This window comes from Leptinotarsa decemlineata, unplaced genomic scaffold (genome assembly GCF_025532065.1).
Source record: "Leptinotarsa decemlineata unplaced genomic scaffold, Ldec_3_MD MMD2_tig00078422_RagTag_RagTag, whole genome shotgun sequence".
In the NCBI taxonomy this organism is placed as follows: Eukaryota; Metazoa; Arthropoda; class Insecta; order Coleoptera; family Chrysomelidae; genus Leptinotarsa; species Leptinotarsa decemlineata.
In genome coordinates this window covers 18,482,373-18,503,436 of record NW_027412747.1, presented here as the reverse complement: position 1 = coordinate 18,503,436, position 21,064 = coordinate 18,482,373, and the positions used below count along the sequence as shown (strand labels likewise).

The 21,064-nt window shown below is 34.5% G+C and overlaps 1 protein-coding gene across 1 annotated transcript in view; it reads left to right on the top strand.

Annotated features, from left to right (window-relative positions):
• The window catches only part of LOC111511263 (uncharacterized), a 62,258-nt gene extending 42,294 nt beyond the window's left edge, over positions 1–19,964 (top strand). Inside the window, exons 10-14 of the mRNA XM_074186339.1 lie at positions 515–671; positions 2,105–2,296; positions 2,975–3,156; positions 11,318–11,671; positions 19,157–19,964. Of these exons, the coding sequence (XP_074042440.1) occupies positions 515–671; positions 2,105–2,296; positions 2,975–3,156; positions 11,318–11,671; positions 19,157–19,702 (1,431 nt within the window). The 3' untranslated portion in view covers positions 19,703–19,964. The remainder of the gene's footprint in view (positions 1–514; positions 672–2,104; positions 2,297–2,974; positions 3,157–11,317; positions 11,672–19,156) is intronic.
• The last annotated feature ends 1,100 nt before the right edge of the window (positions 19,965–21,064 follow it).

Sequence of the window (21,064 nt, the reverse complement as noted above, 5' to 3'; positions counted from 1 at the left end):
CATACTATGGGAATGAAATTTGGAAAAGACAGTTGTGCAAAAGTCCATTTCAAAAGAGGGCAATGCGAGGACTACGGAGAGGATGTGCAGCTCGTAGATAGATGCTGGAAAGGCATATACTCACTTCGGGGTGGAACAACGTCACTCACAAGAGGTAACAGATGTGAAGAACTCTCTCCGCGACAAGTACCAGCACAAACTTTGGCAGATCTGGTCATAGGAACTGTCGAGGAAAGACAAAGTTGTTGCAACGAGTATTCTTGCCCTTCTTATCTTTGCCTACCAGTTTGGAGTAGAGGATTCATTTATAACCAACAGTTTAATTTTTCATAAGAAAATATGTGTTTATAGTTGATTCTACAAAGTGGTTACCTCGTTTTCTGATCCATGAAACTTTTTCTACAGTCGGATTCAGCGTAGACCATATTTTTGTCAGCAGAAAAAAAAAGTACCACATCATCGCCAAATTATCAAACACTCATTGAATATTTTGGCTACTAATGCTTTATTCCAGTTGCCAAAACATCAGCCGGTAAAGAATCCTGTGATGGTGTTTTTATATGGTGGAGGTTTCATGCTTGGATCTAACCATAGGATAATATATGGTCCTGAGTACTTGCTTACCGAAAATATTGTTCTAGTCGTTGTCAATTATCGGATAGGCGTGTTAGGTAAGTTTATTACATTGAATTCATTTTTCACACTTGGTTGATTTTTTTTATTTATGGGTGTCTCTCATATCTATGAGAAGTGGGCATTTATCCAATGCAAAAAGAAAATGTTTGATAGTCACATCAATAACAATAAACATATATAGTTCATGCAACATATGTAACCTTGTCCAATCTTCATCGTCGTCTTCTGGAAACTAGTACTGCCCGAAATGAAGGATCTGAGGAATAGCCTCAAAGTGTAAGAACAACAGAAATTGAGGAAGCGGTGCTATAGGAAATTGAAGAACGTACTGAAACAAGTACCAGGAAGATTGCTAGACAGTTTGATATTTGTCATCGAATTTTGTGTAGAATTTGAGTGGATTCCTTGTTATATCCTTGCCACATCTCAATAGTTCAGGCGTTACATTGGTAACCACTTCATTGGACCATTCTTCTTGCCTAGACGACTTGAAGAACAATCTTGCCACAACTTCTTTCAAGAACAACTGCCACTCCTGCTCGAAAATGTACCCTTCACAACGAGAAATGTAATATAGTATAAGTATGATAGTCCACCATTACATTATAGTTGGAAAGGCCGTGATGGACCCCAAGAATGGCCACCAAAATCTTCAGACTTCAATGGGTCAGATTTATTTTTGTGGGGACATCTGAAAACGCAAGTGAATACGAGTCCTGATGGGAGTTTTGCGGATAATATTTCATATTCTAAACCGATTATGTAAATGCCATGGAAAAATTTTCAACATGAGAATCAACAAATGAATAGCGAAGCGGCTACTCTATAGTTATTTGGCAGATTTTTCTTGCCTTTTTGGTAATAGACTGAACGCAAACAATATTCTAACAAGAAAAAAATACCTTCCTTGTAAGAAAGGTTGAAAAGTCTGCAAAATACTGGTGCGAGTTCATTGGCGCACTTTTTAAGTACGATAACGGGTACTTCATCAGGACCAAACGCCTTGCTGATATTTGAGCTGTTTCAAAATGACTATTCGTTATTGGAAAGTAATTTCCGGAATTGTGGACTCTAATGCTTTTCCCAGAAAATCGACTGTGGAGTGGAACGCAAATTGTTCAGCTGGTAGATTTGCTTTTTCTATGGCTGTTGTTGCAATTGAACCATCTGCTGATGTTAGTGGTGGAATTGTGGATTTTTGTTGAATTTTCGATTAACATATTTAGCTACTGACCAGAAGAAGAGAATGAAGTTGAGTATGATCTATGATTTATTCCCTTCTCAGCTGTTGCTACAAAGCTTTGTAGATTCCAATTTCTGATAGTTTTAAGTTTTCAAATAGGACTATGGTGTAAGTGCATTGCCACAAATATGGGTATGTGAAAATAATCAAAAAAATATCATATTTTTTGTGTTTTATTCATAGTACTATATTGAATTATGGAATGAAACATTCTATGATTTTCAGGGTTTTTGAGTCTGGAAGATCCATCCCTGGATGTGCCAGGAAATGCTGGGTTGAAAGATCAAGTTTCTGCACTGAAATGGGTACAGAAAAATATACACAATTTTGGTGGAGATTCGGATAATGTAACTGTGTTTGGTGAAAGTGCTGGGAGTTCTTCAATTCATTACTTGCTCCTGTCACCCAAAACAGAAGGTGAGTCTGAGATGGTGGAACTTCAGTAATAAACTGTTGATCGTGAGAGGTGGGATAATACTGGGTGTTTTCCAAGTTTGTTACAATTTGTTAACATTTTAATGTGTCCGTTTTGTAATTTGTACGTCATGACCAAACAAATGTGCTACTTGGATGAAAAAAGCTAACTTCATGAAAACTTTATAGGAATTCGTCATACAAGTACTTTTTAGATTATTGTTCTCACAATTCCAAGATTTTTATGTGCGTCACCTACAAATCCGAGGTATAAAGCCGCCTGAAACTCATTTTCTAATAGAGGACTATGAAAATTATACATTATTTTTAGAAGTATCAAGAGACCCCTGAAAAATTATACATAAGCTTGAAGTTTATTATTTATATTACTTGAATGAAACCTCCTGATTACTAGAGCTCTACCTACCCACAAACCTCACCATTCAAGCGGAAAATATTATTTTCCGCTTGAATGGCTTTCGTTTTATGAACGATTCGAACTCCTACATTGAAAAAGTTTGTTTCTCGTCTGTCCGTGAAAATTGTAACCGAAGTAGACCACGGAAAACCTGAAAACTAACCAAAACATTGACGCCAGCCGTTAAAGCCTACATTCCTATAATGCAAATCACAATTCATCTGTGTTCCGACCAAGTTTCAAGTGAATATATATTTTTTAAGGTCTGTTTCACAAAGCTATCATGCAAAGCGGAAGTGCTTTCAACCCATGGGCAAGAGGAAGAAGGAATGCTCTAGATATCGCCAAGGCAATGGGATACAAGGATACTGATGAAAAAATCATCCTGCAAAAACTTCAAAATGCTAGCATACGTAGTTTAATGGACGCTCAGTACATGACTGACGTAAGTGTTTGAGAATACCAAATACATTCATCAACTTGAGATCGTTCCATCTGCAAACAGTCCTTTATTTTTTCACACCAGAACTAATGGACTGTGTTGAATATTTTCTTGGTATTTTCAGTGGTACTGTTCAATTCCTTCCATTTGACGGTTCATCATTTTTCGAGATACAACGGTTAAACATCTGTCAATCTTCAAGAAAGATCTTAAATATGAAACTTCTATACATCATTCTTATAAGTCAGTGGGCTATGCTTGAAGACTGGCAGTTAGGTCGATGATGGTCACTATCTTGCACTGATGAGTGGCTAGTAAGCCCGAAACCGGTCTGCAAGTGTGCCCGTTCCATAATTGAAGGTCGACTCTTTCAGTTGTACTGCCAATTGCATATGCAGGACATTTTATGTGAAGATTCCTGCACTGACGCCTGTCGGATATAATCCAACGCCCTTCGTGGTATTAGCCAGGGGAGTAGTTGTTTTCTGATAGGCGTCAGTCCATTAAACCTACTGTGTAGGTATATAGAGACTGGCTTGAATGTTTGAAGTTCCATTTGCTTTAGATTTTTCTATACAGCATCAAAATTTTCATTCTTCTGTGAAACACAAGGCAACTGCGTTGATTTCAGAAATCATTAATCGTACATCGAAATAAGTTATTCAATATTTCAATGGCTATAAAACTTTTTTTACACTGGAACTGGAGTTTCATTGTGGGCACTAGGGAACTATTGTGGCAAAAAATGTGTACTTTGCTCTCATTGATTCCCATCTGAGGTACGGTAGGTATCTGTTTTTGGGGAACGTGTTGCCAACACATGTTTGATAGGGTGTTTGTACTACAAAAAAGAGGAGTTAGAAATATGTGTAGAGTTGGATTCAGGGATTCCTGTCGACCTTCATTCAGAAGGCATAAAATCTTGACTTTGCCTTCCATACTTATCTTGAAAATGGTATGTCTGATGCAAAAAAATATAGGATGGAAATTTTCATTTCACCCCAACGAAATACTAGAAATAAGCTCAATATAGGTTTTCCGATTCCTATATCATAAAAAATTAAGAGGTCTTTTATATATAATTGAAAAAATATTTAACCATTGGCCAATTCGGATCAAATGCATAAAATGTACCACTTCTGATTTCAAAGGCCTATTATTCTATAGACGAGTTCTATTCAGACAGAAATTTGAATTCTATGAACAAATAATTTTTATTATTGGTGTTACAGTACCTACTGGTATTTAAACTGTGTGACTTTCTCAACTTTTTGTTGGATGTTTACATTTGGCTCTGAACTGTATAGGTGAAAATGTTTACGAAGTAGTTTATTTTGGTTGTTGCTTGTAAGTTATTCCATTTCAATTTCAATTTTTTGAGTGATAAAATTGTTTTTTCAGCTAGTCTTTTTATTTCATTTATAGATTCTTTCAGGAATTTCAAATCAATTTATATCATAGTAGACAATGGAAGTCCGAACTGATGAAAAGTTTTCATCAGTGTATGGAGCGATTCAAAAGAAAGGATACTGCGTATAATTTGTTAATGTTTTTGTGTCAATTACTTGAAATATGATGATATTATTCGAGATAAGTCGTGGCGGTGGTGCTACCCTTGCGAGTTTTCATCAAAAACGTTGCCTGATATCTTTGAGATATAACAAAACTATTCGCTACATAATATTTTTCATGGAAGCGCAGAAGAACCACAAGTTTCTCTCATCTGTTTGTTGGAAATTCTGAGATTAAAATCAAAATTTCGGGTTTAAAGTCAACAATACGATACTGAAGTCAAAATTTTGAGTTTCACGTCAAAATTCTGACTTTAAAATTTCAAGATTGGAGTCGAAATTTCGAGTTTGAAGTCGTAACGTAATTTCGAGTGGGGGCGATGACATATGCCTTTACGAAGACGCAATCTATGGAATCGGCAGATAATTTAATTTTCGAATTTCAAAGATGAACGGGGCGCCTCAAGACTGTCAGTTGCGAAGCCAAGCTTTGACATCATGCTCCACAAATCGTCATCCGAAAAATCAACGAATGGAGCGCCCACCATACTTTCCAGACTTCTTGGCAATCGACTACCATCTTTTCAAGCACTTGAATAACTTTTTCAGCGGTAAAATCTTCGCCAATCAGGACCAGGCAAAAACGGCCTCGTCGACTTCATCGAATAACTAACACCCAATTTTCATGCAGACAGAATTGATCGACTTGTGTTAAGTTGACAGAAGTGCACTGATTCAAATGACGCTTATACCGATCGGATTGAATAAGTAGTCACTGATATATTGCCGTTTCAAAAAGACTCATTAGAAGTGATAAAACTTTTGAAACGACCTAAATAACGAAAAAACCCAAACTTGGAATCATTTTTCTTCGTCTTATTTTATGTTCACCTTCAAGTAGTAACTCTTTACGAAGTCTTGAGGTCGTAAATTCTCGCATATTTCATGCACTGTGTTCATTCACTGATGAACTAATGGGGTATATCTTGAGACATTTCCATCTCTAGAACAAATCGTAAAAGCACAATGAAATCTTGGCTTTTTCAAAGGAATCCATGAATTTAACCAGTTGTCTGTTTCAGTGAAAAATAATTATTTTCTTTATTTGTTCTAAAAAATTTCAAGTGTTTCATAATTAATCAGTAAATTTGTATTGGCGCCTGAAGAAGCCATCATTTGGCGAAACACATGTTGCGTTTTTGTAAAACTGTGAAAATCTAACAACAATGTTTTTTTTTAATACGTTAGTTATGGATTTTCATCAAGTGTCGGCCAATCAGAATCAACGATCTTGGGCGTGCGCACACACAAAAAAAAGTTTTCAAATTGAGAAAAGTCATTTCTTTGAAAATTCAAGTAAATTTCTCCTTTGAATTATTTTTTTGGCACAAAACAGTTGTTTTTCGTAAAAGGAGAGAATAATTTTTTTGAAATATATACTTAAGCCAAGCATGCAATTATAAAAATGAAAGTATGAATTATTCAACTTGATATTAACGCTTTTGTTCATTCAAAGAAACATAATATTTTGTTTCAATACTCTATTTCTTGATGCAAGTATATGAATTTGCGTTGTTTTGAATGAAAAAATATAATTTTGTCAGGTTGACATTACCATTTGTTTGAATCAGAAAAAGGTAATTTTTTGATTCAACAATTATGTTTCCTCGATAAAAGAATAATCATATGCATTGGTTTCAAATGAAGAAATAGTTTCTTCAAGTTGATACTATTAATTTTTTCCAATCAATAATCCTAATATCTTGATTCTATACCTCTTTTTTCAAGTTTCAAAATTGGTCTATCCTCAAGACATAACGCTACGTTTGTAGCCCTGAAAATGTATTTCTCCACCTGAGCAATCAATGAAAATGATATATTCAAAGTGAAAAATTGATTTTACGCAAGCAATTTGGATTCATTTCAAATCAAGAATATGAAACTATTCTTTGAAAGTAAGAAATGTTCGATTGAAGGAACTGGTATTGTTAAAGAGAGAAACATATTGCCACACATATTGTCATGTACAATTCAGTTTTTCGTATCAAGAATATCATTTTTTCTGATCGAGTAAAAAATTTTTTTTAATGAAAGGAATGGTTTCGATAAAGAGAATGAACGGAAGTCTCATTGAGAGTATCTTATGGAATCAGATTAGGAATATATGATTTCATCTCATCATGAAAAATGTATAAATTCAGATCGGTAATATAATTCTTTCCATTCAAAGTAATCAATATTTAACACAAAGTATTTTTCTTTGAGTGAATGAATCCAATTCTCACTGTGAGTAATTCATAATTTCAGATCAAGAAAATTATGTTATATAATAGAGTAAATTGATTTTGAACTCAAAACCGTGATTATGTCAAAGTGAATATATTAATTATATATATATATATATACAAACAAATCATTTTCTTGAGTCATGCTTGATCCAAGATTTTTTTTTGTGTGCAGCGTTATAGAACAGTGCTTTCAAAAAAAGGTTCTACAGCGCTATCTAGTGGCAAGTTACAGAAAAATTGATAGCCTGAAAGCCTTCTCTAGGAAAAATTACTTATACATGTCAAGTTTCATCACGATCGGTTGAGCGATGTAGAAGTTTATCACTTACCAACCAAACAACCAACAAACATTCGTTTTCATATATTATATGGTACATGTGTGCATGCATATACATCCGTTTCTTTTATGAATATACTCACTTTCAATTACTTTGGAAATGTCAGTAATGTATATTGTCTTTTTTCAAAAATGGTACTATATATGAATTCTATTTATGCTCAAATTGCTTTCAATTGAATTTGTATATTAGGATTCCTATTTCAAATAAAGATCTCTCTATATATCTAAGAATCCACTATTTTTATTTATGGTTCTGTTAAATAGTTAAGGAATCATCCAGAATAAGTCAAACTGAACTATTGAACCAGAGTGATAACCTTCAGTAATTAAAATCGTCATTTCGCAGAAAGATATTTAAATAACATTAGAATCTCATCAGTTTTTAGTTACTTATTGAAATGGCTTGTACAACTAAAACTACCATGACTTGTTTATGAGATTGGAACTGCGTGATAAATTGATTTTTTCTTCAATAATGGTGATTTTTATTTTCTCACCAGATTCATTGATTGAGTAATCATGTTTGTGTGTCGGTTTTCAATATGAATTTTCAAGCCGCTTCTTTAATTAATTGCTCACCAAATCAATTTTTCAGAATGGTACGTAGGTTTGATGCTATCATCAAATCTTCTGATTTTTGAGTACACTTTTCAATCTAGTGCCCCCTTCCTTTTATTTTTTGAACGGGTCAACTCAAACAATTGAAATTTGTGATGATGAAATTAATGCATGAATACTTTATTCTGAAGTGAAAGTGACAGATGAAACTTTCAAGATGGCGACTGGGTGCCATCTGGAAAAAATTTAAATGGAAAGGGTGGTCTTGTGACACACCATTTTGAAGCACCTAACGAATGCTTCACAACTCTAGAATATAATGTCAATATTTTCAAATGGTTGCCTTGAACTTCTTAAAATATGAACAGCCGATTTTTCCGCCGAACATTTCGATATCCGATTCCTACACTTTTTGCTTCAAATAGCCCCATAAAAAAGTCCAAAGGTGTCAAATATGGCGAGTGGGCTGGCCATTCTGTAGGACCTCGACGGCCAATCCAACGACCGGGAAAAGTGATATCCAAATAGTTCCTTACTTGTCTGGAGTAATGTGGTGGTGCTCCATCTTGTTGGAATACAATATCCATATCGAATTCATTAGACATGGCTGAAATTCATAGACATGGCTAACAACTTCAATAATGAGTTCTCAAATTTCATACAGCCGCGAATGTAGACTTCGATTACATGAATAGCAATATCTCAATATGCGAAAAATCAATGTCTGCGTCCACTAACGGAACCCTAAATTATAGAATTGATAAAAAGCATGAAGCATTCAAACGTAAGTGGTCACGATGAGATATCAAACAATTTATTAAAAAAATGTTCTTATGAACTTTGCAGCCCAATAACGTATATCATAAACTTGTCTACAGAAAATGGAATTTTTCCGAATAGTCTGAAACTAACAAAAGTAACACTACAGGGGAATTATCTTACTCTCAAGTATTTCCAAGATTTTTTAACTAAATTTAAAAAATCAATTTCTTTCTTCACAACTAACAACCTTTTTTCAGAAAACCAACACGGTTTCACAAAGAACAAAAGTACAGAAACAGCACTTTATGAGTACAATGAGCATGTGGTTAATGCACTTGATGGTGAATTCCATATTTGCGGATTGTTCATAGACTTCTCCAGAGCTTTCGATTGCGTTAATAATGACCTGCTATTAGGGAAATTGGAAAGATATGGTGTGAGAGGAGTTGCCCTAGATTTAATGAAATCCTATCTGGAAAATAGAGGGCAACGTGTCAGTGTTGGAAACACTCTCAGTCAGTTGGCAACCATTAGGCAGGGTGTCCCACAGGGATCAATCCTTGGACCCATACTATTTTTGATAAATGCAAATGACCTGATGAAATATTTTCAAGGATTGTCAACTATTCACACAGTAGCGTATGCAGATGACACAAATTTCATAGTGAAGGAAATTGATGTAACGACCCTACAGGAAAGAACCCAGGATGTACATGAACAAGTAAACATATGGGCAGAAAAAATCACCTAACACTCAATACATCTGAAACTGTGATGATGAAGTTCACAATTAGTAACTGGCCCGAACATTTTGTTATCCATGAAAATGGGGATCTGCCAATTGAATCTTGTACTTCTACAAAAATGTTAGGCGTCACGTCGGACTACAAACTCACATGGACTCCTCATATTGAGACCCTCTGTATTAAATTGAGAAAAAACTGCTATGCTCTGAGATTCATAGCTGATTTTTGTAGTAAAGAGATTTTACTGAGCTTATACTATGCGACCATAAACTGCCACTTGGGATATGGAATTTTGAATTGATGTACTGCTGCTGAAAGAATATTCATTTTGCGAAAAAATGCAATAAGAATCATTGCCAGTATTGGTTGGAGAGAATCATGTAGAGATGCTTTTAATAATCTCAAGATACTAACTGTTGCTAGTCTCTATATTTATAAATTGTGTATATACGTTTATAGAAACAAGCATAATACACCTTCTCAGCAACATAATCCAACTCGTTCTAGAGACAAACTGATGCCCAATATTCATAGAACAACTCTTTATCAGAAAATTTTTCTTCATCTTGGACCATAAATGTTCAATAAATTAGAAGAATCAATTGAAATATCATCAAATCTCAACATTTTCAAATCACGACTGAAAAAGGTACTTATTGAAAAAAATTGCTGCACACTTGACGAATTTTAACTGTTTTTTTATATTTTCATGACAAAATATCACAACTAGGTGATAAAATTAACTTTCATTCCTACATAATCATTTTTCTACATAATCTAAGCCAAACAAATAATTATATGTATATACCTATATAAAAATAATAATAATAATAATACACGGAAGGTACATAAACATAAGCATAATACATAATATGTATCATATTTTCAGACTATTGATTACTACAAACATTATACTCTGTAACGTATCCTACCCTAAGACGTTTTCCTTGTCACTGTACGTATAACAATGTACTTTTTAACAAGGAAATAATGAGAAATTATTATTATTATCATTATTATTAGGATTCGCTTCGACGATTTCAATGATGAGAGGGTCAACAGTAGTTTTCAGCATATTCAAATATAGTCCCCCTATTGAATTTCATTCAATAAATAGAGGTCCTACAATATGGTTTCCTAGTATTCCTGCCCAAACGTTAATGTTTTATGGATATTAGGTATGTGTTTCCCAAAAAACGTGGGGGTTGATGTCACTTCAATAACGGCATTTTGTCTGTGAACATTGCCGTTTAAAAAAATGTACAATCGTCACTAAAACAAACAGGTATTATGGAGATAGGTAGGATACCTTGCAATGGTTTACGTCATGATTTTGCAGAATTATGTTCTTCGATCAGGGTCATCTTCAGTTAATTGGTGTATCAATTTAATTTTATATGGATGATACCTATTCCTCCTCAAGTCTCTACAGTGTAGAAGGATTTACTACCATCTCACCAATTATTTGCACTTGCTATTCTTCCGGAATAGACGAATGACCTGGGGACTTTTTGTTATGTACAGTACCGGTAGTTGTGAATTTGGATACAAATTCTCTCAAATATTTTCTACAGATAGAACGATTCAAAAATCGTTCATTGAAAATCCTTTCGGTCTCATGAAAGTTACGCGTGTCACCGTAAATAAAAATCGCTTCATTTTTTTCTTTCAATGAACGAGAATTGACCGTTTTAGAGATTGTTGACGTGGTACCTTTCTACTAGTGAAACCGAAAACTAAATGAGAATATTCTAACTGAACAATGATGTTCATTGTCGCACTGACATTTTTTGTCGCTTTTATGAACATTAACATAAAATGTTAATTTTTTTCCCAGTCGCCATCGGTCGATGAATGATTAAGGTCATAGTGTTTCTAAAATAAATTATCATCTCCCATTCAACTATTTGAGAAAAGTCCCATACTATCGCGGTCTCTTATTATTTACGATTGTTTCAGTGCTGCCTTCCTAAAACTTTCGACGCCGCCCAAGTTCGACCATTCGGTCCAGTTATAGAATATCCCCACCCAGGTGCACTTCTGTCCGAAGATCCTGAAGAAATCATGAAATCGGGGAGGTGTCATCAGATTCCGATAATGATGGGATTCAACTCTCTCGAAGGACTTTTCTATGGTTTCACTAGATCCTTGACAAGTGTCCCTCCTTTGTCCCAAAGTCTCGAGAGAGATATTCCCTATGACTGGAATATTTCTCAGAAACCTGGATTGATTCAAGACGCGGTCAAAAAAATCAAAGAATTCTATTTTGGGGACGCTGATATTTCGGAAGAAAACATAGCTTTTAAATATAAGGTGAGTAGTTTGATATCAGTCAAAATGTTATCATATAAAAGTCATCTGTCAGTTAGATTAGGTTAAAGACCTTCCCATCTACGAGATTGAAAGAAAACGGAACCATGTGTATCCAACATAAAAGACGGTCTCTGTGATGAACTTGACCATACTATTTTTTGAGCCCTGAGTTCAACTAATTGTCTTGCACTGAAAACTGCAGAGAAGGGTAGAAAGTGGTTTCTTCAAGGCTCTCTAGTATTGTATCATGAATGACCTCTGATTCTATTGAGTTGCTCGTCAATAGATAAAATATAAAATATATATTTTTATATATTTCTGGTAAGAAATTGGTCTGATGAGAGTCCTTCCTTTCAAAAACCAAGAACTAGAACAATTTCTGTCGACACGTTTCTTCAAATCATCTGAAAAAACAATTTGTTCAGGCCAGTCTCAACTCCCTACACTTTAGGATGGACTGACATCCATCAGAAAACAACTACTCTCCTGGCTAATACCACGAAGGGCGTTGGATTATATACATATATGCAGTTGGTTACCTCGTTCACAGGCTGATGAGGCGATGACAAACCTGTTGCTGTTGTCTGCTTCCGCTTAGTTCGAGGAATGATACTCTGAAGGAATTCGATTTTCAATTGTCGGAATTCATCGACTTCCTGTTGATAATATACACTACCTTGCACTGACGAGTGGCCAAACAACCCGAAACCGGTCTGCAAGCGTGATCCAATAATTGAAAATCTATTGCGGCAGTTGTATCGTCGGATATAATCCAACACCCTTCGTGGTATTAGCCAGGGAAATAGTTGTTTTCTGATAGGTGTCAGTCCATTAACCTACAGTGTAGGGAGTTGAGACTGGCCTGAACAAATTGTTCTTTTGAATGATTTGATTTATAGCCAGTCTTCAAGTGTGCCCACTGACTATATGTGAGAAGATACGTTTTTGCTACACCATGACGTCAGCTTGTCAAATCTAGGAAGACTTGAAAATCCTACGCGTTCCCTAGCAAAGTACTCTTTGAAGTGAAAGAGACTAGAAAATAATGCTATTAGTTCAATGTTGCAACTGAAGCTCATGTTGTGGGCAGAACCAAGCCTAAATTCTGAAAGATCTTCCTAAATTTGACAAGCTGTACTTTTATGATGCCTACCAGTTGCCTAGTTGCTACTAGGCAACTAGCGAAAGAGTAAATGAAGCTCGAAATAAAATGGTATCATTGCCGCTGTTCATGGTTCGCATTCCATATTTCTCGATTTCTAGACTCAAAGGTCTCATTTATTCATGCAGTGGTCATTTTCTAAAAGATGATGAGCAACAATGGACTGTTTTGATCTCCGAATCCGAATACAAGAAAAGTGCTTCTTGAAACAAGTTATTATAGTCCGCTTAGTTTGACCAATACACTTCTTGTCGCAGTCTTCACTTTTTTTCGTGACCTCCAAGCTTCTCTGTTCACATCAACCTTTGTTTCGTATTGTCCAATACTTGTTGGGTAATACGAAACAATATAAAGCTGTGAAAGATACTTTTATAATTGTTTTCAGAAAAATCCACACCAAATCATCAGCATTTTTGGTGCACACAAAAAAAACTATCATTATTTGAATATTCGTCCAAATTTCTGAGTATTATATTCTTGATTAGTTTCTCGGGTACATCAGAAATGAATCCATACTTTCTGCAATGTTCTTGATGACTTTTTCCCGAAATCAATTTAATAATAAGGGGACATTATCAATCTTTTCATCATTACAAACTAGCAGTCAATTTGGTCTTAACAATATAAAACAGAGTTTCCCTCACAAATCATACCACCCTACGGACTCTCAACCCTTAAACTTTCAAAATTATATATTAATTTGTTAATGACATTTCTCGGCATATCAGGCATTCTCAATTTCTCCTATATGCCGATGATCTCAAGCTGTTTAGAAGAATTGAAATCGAAAACGATTCTGATATGCTTCAATATGATCTCAATAATCTATCTACTTACTTTTCAGTATCTGACCTATCTCTCAACGAAGCTAAATGCAAAATAATGAGATTCACACGAAAGAAGTCACCCACTTCAAGGAGTATTTCATTAATCATACCAATTCACAGAGAATAAATGAGATGAAAGATTTCGGGATCATTTTTACTGGTGTGTTCAGTTTCTCTGTGCACATTGAATATATTAGTATCTGAATGTAATAGAAAAATGAGCTTCATCTTAAGATCTAGCCGTGAATTCAATCACGATACTTGTGTGTTACTGTTTAACTCCATTGTTCGTTCTAAGCTGGAATATGGTTGTGTCATTTGGAAACCAAAGACCTTTTTATATTCTGAAACTATAGAAAAAGTCCAGAAACGATTATTAAGAACACTCTTTTTCAGAAAACACAATGTTTGACCTTCGTTTATATCATATTCTAGCCAATCACAAGAATTCAACATGCAACCATTGTTTTTAACATTCTTAGAAAACTGAAAGTACCTGAAATTCTCTATATGTACCTGACGTAAGACTGAGAAGAAGAGACAATCTATTTCGTATCTCAAACAATTTGTCTCCTCTTCAACAATGTCTCGAAACAGTTAACAAAATGGCGAGGAACTGTGAACTGGATATATTCAGTATTACACAGGGACAACTCCTCCGAATGCTCAAATGTGTCTGAATATTTTTATGGCCATTTTATTATTTACTGTTTTATATTGTAATATTTTATATAGATTCCAACTGTATCAATGGTATTCAATGAATAGTATATGCAAGAAACTTTCGATAAAACTGTACATAAGTGGAAACCATTTTGTTTGTTGTTCAGTATAAATAAATTTCTATTCTATTCTATTGAAAGTGGTTACCCTCTAAGGCTAGCCAACAGTTCAATTTTCAACCGTTCTTTCGTCAGGAAGTTAGACTTCGTCAGGAGGTTAGGCACATACTGTTGATAATTGTATAATCTCCAAATATCACTTCATACAACAAATCAATTTTATATGACGTAACATTCAAAGTATATCCAAAATTATTCAAAATATCACAATTACTTTCCGAATATTCAACGAAAGTCATTTTTTGTGGAGGAAAAAATCAGTTTTTTTTATCACAAAATTGAAAGACGAAACTCCAATTTCGCACACCTCTCGTACAGTTTATGGAATCACTTGTGCTAACTACAACCAGACTTACATAGGTCAAACTAGTAGGCTTCCCAAAGAATGAATCCCACAGCTCACATAAAAGATTTTTTCTAGGAAAATTGTTTGGGAATCCACTCAATTGAATTCTAGGAGGGACGAAGTCCCTTTGGTTCATTTTCCAACTGTTTCAATTTGAATAATGTATTATATTAATAATACAACTTGTTCCATTTTTGCCCTCAATTCTGCAGTAGTTTTCAAGTAGTTCTTCGTAAAGTTCTACTTTTTCGTTCCATAAAAAGTCCGAAACAATTCTTTTGAAAGAACTCCACGCAGCTAATTCAACATTACCTAATTTGTTATCAAACTAATGATCAGTTAGTGATTTTCTAATTTGTAGTCCAACAAATATACCTTCCCCAAGATTTGCAAATGTATTTGAGATATTCAAACGTACCACCTTCTTTGACTAATGCTTTTACAAAATTTTTCATTAAGACTAGTTTAGTGTGTAATTGAGGTAACAAAACGTTTTTGGGATTAACAAGAGGTATATTCTTCACGTTAGCTTAACCTGGAATATATTCATCTCTCGGAGGACATTCTTTTACTTGATAACGGCTCTGTGTTGCTCTACTGTTCCAAAGGCAAAGAAAATAGCAAAACTTTGTAAATCCGCCCTGAAGACCTAGTAATAAATAGTCTTATGACTTTCAGATCACCACATATTTGTCACGTATTATACCTTATTGCATTTAGAATAATACTTTCGTGTGTTTCCTTCATGACAACTGCATGTGCAAGAGCAATAGAGGGTCTTTTTTCACCATTATGGAGCAGAACAGCTTTCAGACTTGTTTTAGACTAATCTATAAATAAACGCCATTCGTCTGAGTTATGTGCAAATCCTAATTTTTTCATCACACCATTTGGATTTACACAAACACACATTTTATCCTGCATAATAATAAACGACGATAGCTCATGATTACGGTTTCTAAATATTGTAATTTTGGTTTTAGGGGCTAGTAAATTCCATTGTTGTAATCTAGACCCTAATAGTTCAGCATTCTCTTTGGACAAGTGGAGGTCTCGAACTAGGTCATTTAATTCAGGTTGTTCGATTAAATGGAGTGTTCTTCCTTCACTCTCAAGAAAATAAGTACCGTCTTCATCTAGCATATCATGGGAGCTGGGCAGAGCCGCTGTGTGCCAGATTTCAAACAGTTTCCTCAGTTTAGGGAAAAAGCAAACTTGGAATATCGTGTTCATTAAATTTCTGTGACAAAATCATAACTCAGAAATCTAACGTGTTAGGTAATGTTTACTATCATTTTTGCATTTGGAGATCAGAAATTAACAAAAAACTGCCTTTGGCATTACAGTTGTAAATTGGCTGTAAACTATTGTAGTTTTTATACATTATATTTGACTAGACAGTTGAGTTGGACTTCTAAAAAAGCCTACGAAATGGTTTTTGAAATCTTCAAATAATTCTTCTTGTGTTATTCGAATCATATCTCCTTTTCCTTTGCGGTTGTTTTCATGTGTTTAAACTTTAAGAATGTTCGTATATTCTTCAGATTCCATAATATATTAGGAAAACTATCAATTCTCATGCTGGCTCCATATTCAAAACCTCAAGTACTACTTTTTACCTTGTTTTGTAATTGTTATATTATATCTCATTGTACTATAGAATTACTGAAGGAGACCCTCCAAAGTCTTGCAATTTGAATAGTGTTCCAGTTTGAACAGTCTTACAGTTTGAGGTCTCTTTTTTCTTGCCTCCAACTGCATTGCATGCTCCATTCTTACGTCGTTTCTCAACTCAGCCAGTCGAGCTAACCTATTCAGGTCTCGTCGCTGGTATAATCCAGTCATTTAAGCTTAAATTAGGTAAGAATCTCGGAATTCGAGATACCCAGCTGTAAGTCTGTGAATACTTGTATATTAACACCCTAAAAGTTGTCTCAAAACCTACATATGGTAGGGTGTACGCAACTATTAAATTTCAAGGTCAAAGATCACAAAAATCGGTTTTTTGCGCTTTTTTTGGAAATATCTCATTTCCTATGGGTTTTTTGCTATTTGTATTCATTATCAATATTGTAGAATACAAAATTCTCTACAAATTTTGTTTAAAAATTTTTTTATACGGTGAACCGTTTTCGAGATAGAGGGCGGAGAGCGCGCGGTCACAGCATCACTTCAGGTCAACCAGTGCCTCCGGTCGAAAACGAGCCATATATAGTTGATGAACTATCGATAAATCAATGATTATAAATATTTGTCAATTTTTATCAACTATTTTATCATATTTTATCATTTTCTTCATGCATTAAATCTATATCTATTCATATTGTATGGAGCAGAGAAGATACTTTTTCTATTATTTTTGATAAATACATGAATTATTTACAAAGGCATTACAGTTCCAAAATAATTGTTGTATGTGACGGATATTCAGACTACAGTAAGAACGTAAAAGATATGAAACAGCAGAGAAGACCTGCTACACTTTCAAAAACGTATGAAGTTTGTTTCGATGAAACAATGGTTGTACCAGTTACTCAAAAAAAAATCTTATCAAATTGAAATAACAAAGATAAGTTCATTAATATGTTAATTGAAAAATTACAAGCTGCAAATATTACTACTAAACAAGCCAGAGATGATGCGGATGTTCTTGAAACTGCAATTGAAGAATCAAAGTCTAAAAAAACTGCAGTTATAATAGGACAAGATATTGATTTACTTGTCATTTTAATTGGGCGTACACTGTCTTACGAACAAGAAATTTCCTTTAAAAAAGTTGGGAACGGTAATGTAAAAACGGAAATATACTCGACTAAAAGTTTTGATAATTATCCTCATTCTAAAAAACATATTTTATTTCTGCACGCATTAAGTGGCTGTGACACAACTTCTGCGCTTTTTAAAAAGGGAAAAAAATCATTTTTAAAAGTTTTTGAGAAACTGACAAATTTGGATGAACTAGCTGCAGCATTTCATCTTCGTTATATGCATTACGTCAAGTCTACAAAACTTAATAAACCTGTGCAGCTTTCAAATATTCCACCAACAAGTGCAGCTGCTCATCAACATTTCAACCGTGTATATTATCAAGTTCAAACTTGGTTATGACATGATTTGGAACCCCAGGTATGGGGTTGGGCAATGCGAAACGATTTTCTGGAGCCTATCATGACAATTTCACCACCTGCTCTAGAAGATTTGCTAAATACAATTTTCTGCAACTGCAAGAGTGGTTGTGGTTCGCGATGCGGATGCAGGAAAGCGGGCTTGCAATGCTCTTTAGCTTGTGGCCAATGTAATGGGCAAGCTTGTCTCAATGCTCTACCATATCAGAGCGACATTAACGAAGATGGAACCTTTGACCCCGAAATCATGGAAGAACTTGAGACAAATGTCGTTGAAGACGATAATGAAGACCAGTTTGAAATTTACCAGCAGCCAGAAGACGACGATGAAGAGGAAGAAGATGATTAAAATTATAAATTGTAGTTTTTGTACCCTTTATTCCATTTCTTTACTTTCAATAAAAATAAAATAAAAAAATGTATTCAATGATATTTTTTAATAAAAAGATCAATTCATAATTTATTTGTTTTTTTTTTCATCATGTAAGAAGTTATAAATATTAATTAGGTTAAAATTCAAATATAATTCCTATTTTCATTAACAATTCTTCAATTACATGGGCAGGTAAGTGTTGTTAAATAAATTAATACTGAATAAAAAGTGGATAAGTTAGGATAAAAATTATAAAATATAATATAATAGTTAATGAAAATTGACAAATATGTATAATCATTGATTTATCGATAGTTCATCAACTATATATGGCGCGTTTTCGACCGGAGGCACCGGTTGACCTGAAGTGATGCTGTGACCGCGTGCTCTCCGCCCTCTATCTCGAAAACGGTTAAGCGTATAAAAAATTTTTTTTCACAAAATTTGTAGAGAATTTTGTATTCTACAATATTGATAATAAATACAAATAGCAAAAAACCCATAGGGAATGAGATATTTCCAAAAATACGCAAAAAACCGATTTTTGTGACCTTTGACCTTGAAATTTAATAGTTGCTTACACCCTACCATATGTAGGTTTTGAGACAACTTTTAGAGTGTCAATATATAAGTATTTACAGACTTACAGCTGGGTATCTCGAATTCCGAGGTGAACTTACTATAATGACTGGACTAGTATCCGCGTCGACGCTTGGGAGTAGGCAGATTGAGAGACTTCTCAATCTGATTCATTTTTTATTTTTCATACGTACTTCACAAATACTTATTAACAAACTTTATTCTTTCCAGCTTTTCGGTGATATCGGCTTCTTGCATGGAATCCAAAAAACTGCACGCCTCTTCAAACTGCATGGCACAGCGCCCATCTACATGTACAGGTTCAGTCTAGAAGGTCCTCTGAACACCTTTAAAAAACTCTGCGTGACGAACCACCCATACATATTGCTGACAACTCTAGTGCTGGGAATAATACCTGGATGTAGCAGATTCTTCACATTCCTTTCGAGGAAACTTTCTGATAGTGATATCGTAGGAGCAGCTCATGCGGATGAAATATCACATCTATTCAAACCATTGGTGAATTTACCCATAGTTGAAGGTAGTGAGGAATACAGTTACGTGGAAAAATTGGTGAAACTTTGGACCAATTTTGCCAAGTTTGGTAATCCCACACCGAAGGAAGACGTTACTCTTGATAACGTTATATGGGAACCCGTCAAAAGTGACAAGTTGGACAATATATGCGATATCAATAAAACCGTCACAATAACGGAAAATTTTGAAAGTGGAAGAGTTGCGTTCTGGGATAATATGTACAGAAATTTCTCTGCTTAGAGAAATGCAGTGAAGTCAAATCTACATCTAGTCGTGGTGTAAATCGTTGATTCTTGCTGTTGAACCAATGCACTACTCATGGATTCTCTGAAGATTGGAGTATCATCAACTCACTACGTTAATTTAGTAGAAATAGAAGCAATATTCTCTGGTTCTCCCAATGGGTGATTAATAGCAATTTTACTAGCATTGTGTTTTCGTCACTGTCAGTGACATATTTTTGTTAAGGATCGAATATATGAAAGAAAATGCCAACATAAAATAGTTTATTTCTTATTGAATTTTACTAGTTCGGACTTACATCTGATTTGAAATTTCTGAAAGAACAAACAAACAAAATTGAAATGAAAAGCTGAACATATTAATTATATTGAGCAATAGAATGCGAAATGAAATTCCAGTAAAACAGAAATAATCAAAATTTTTAAAATTTAACAAATGAAAATAAAGTTAAAAAATCAAAAACGATTCCAAACCAAGTTACTTCATGACTTTTCGATTGTTCCACAGTTGTCTCGATTTGCTAGTTTCTCCTCGCTGTGTATTTTTCTTGTACTCAACAAGGCGGACTTTCAATGGCCTATTAGTTTCACCAACATAGAATTTGCCGCATTCACAGGGTATCCGGTAGTCCGCGTTTGGTGGCCTGGTTCTCGTGAGGCTTCAATGGATGGTGGTCCGGATCTGAAGCAGGTTCTGATGTTGTACTTGGACCCATATCTTTTCAACATTTCCGTTTTTAAGATGCCTAGTTTCTTCTCGAGATCCTTATTCATATCACGGAACCCAAAATCACAATCTACTAAAGTCTTGATGATTCCTCTTTTGGTAGATGATGATTGGATATGTGATTCAGATACTGTCCCGTGTGAGTGGTTTTTCGATATACATATGTATGTTTTCCACTTAGTGTTGGTCCTCTTCACCAATAAATCTAAAAATAGCAGTTCGTTGTGTACTTCCTTCTCTATTATGAAGGTAATGGAAAGTTTTACGCTATTGATGTGCTTCAGAAAGGTGTCTTGATATTTTCATTTTTTATGTTTTTTTAAACAAAACACAAGTACTACAGGAAAATTCTTGAGGCGCTCTTAGAGTAATAAATGTCACTCCTTGGATTATATTTCTTTCAGTGCTATCAGGTACAGTTGAAAAATTTCAAACAATAATCTTTCGGAGATATTTTTTTTAACATAAAACTGAACATGGTCGATGTTATGGAAAGATATCAATTTTTGTTTTTGAAACCTTCTTTTCAAGACTCATCTCCTTTATTTAACTTGTATCAAAACCAATTCAAACAAAAAACAAGTTAGTACCAATGAACAGTGCATAGCAAAAACATGTTCAGAGAAACATATC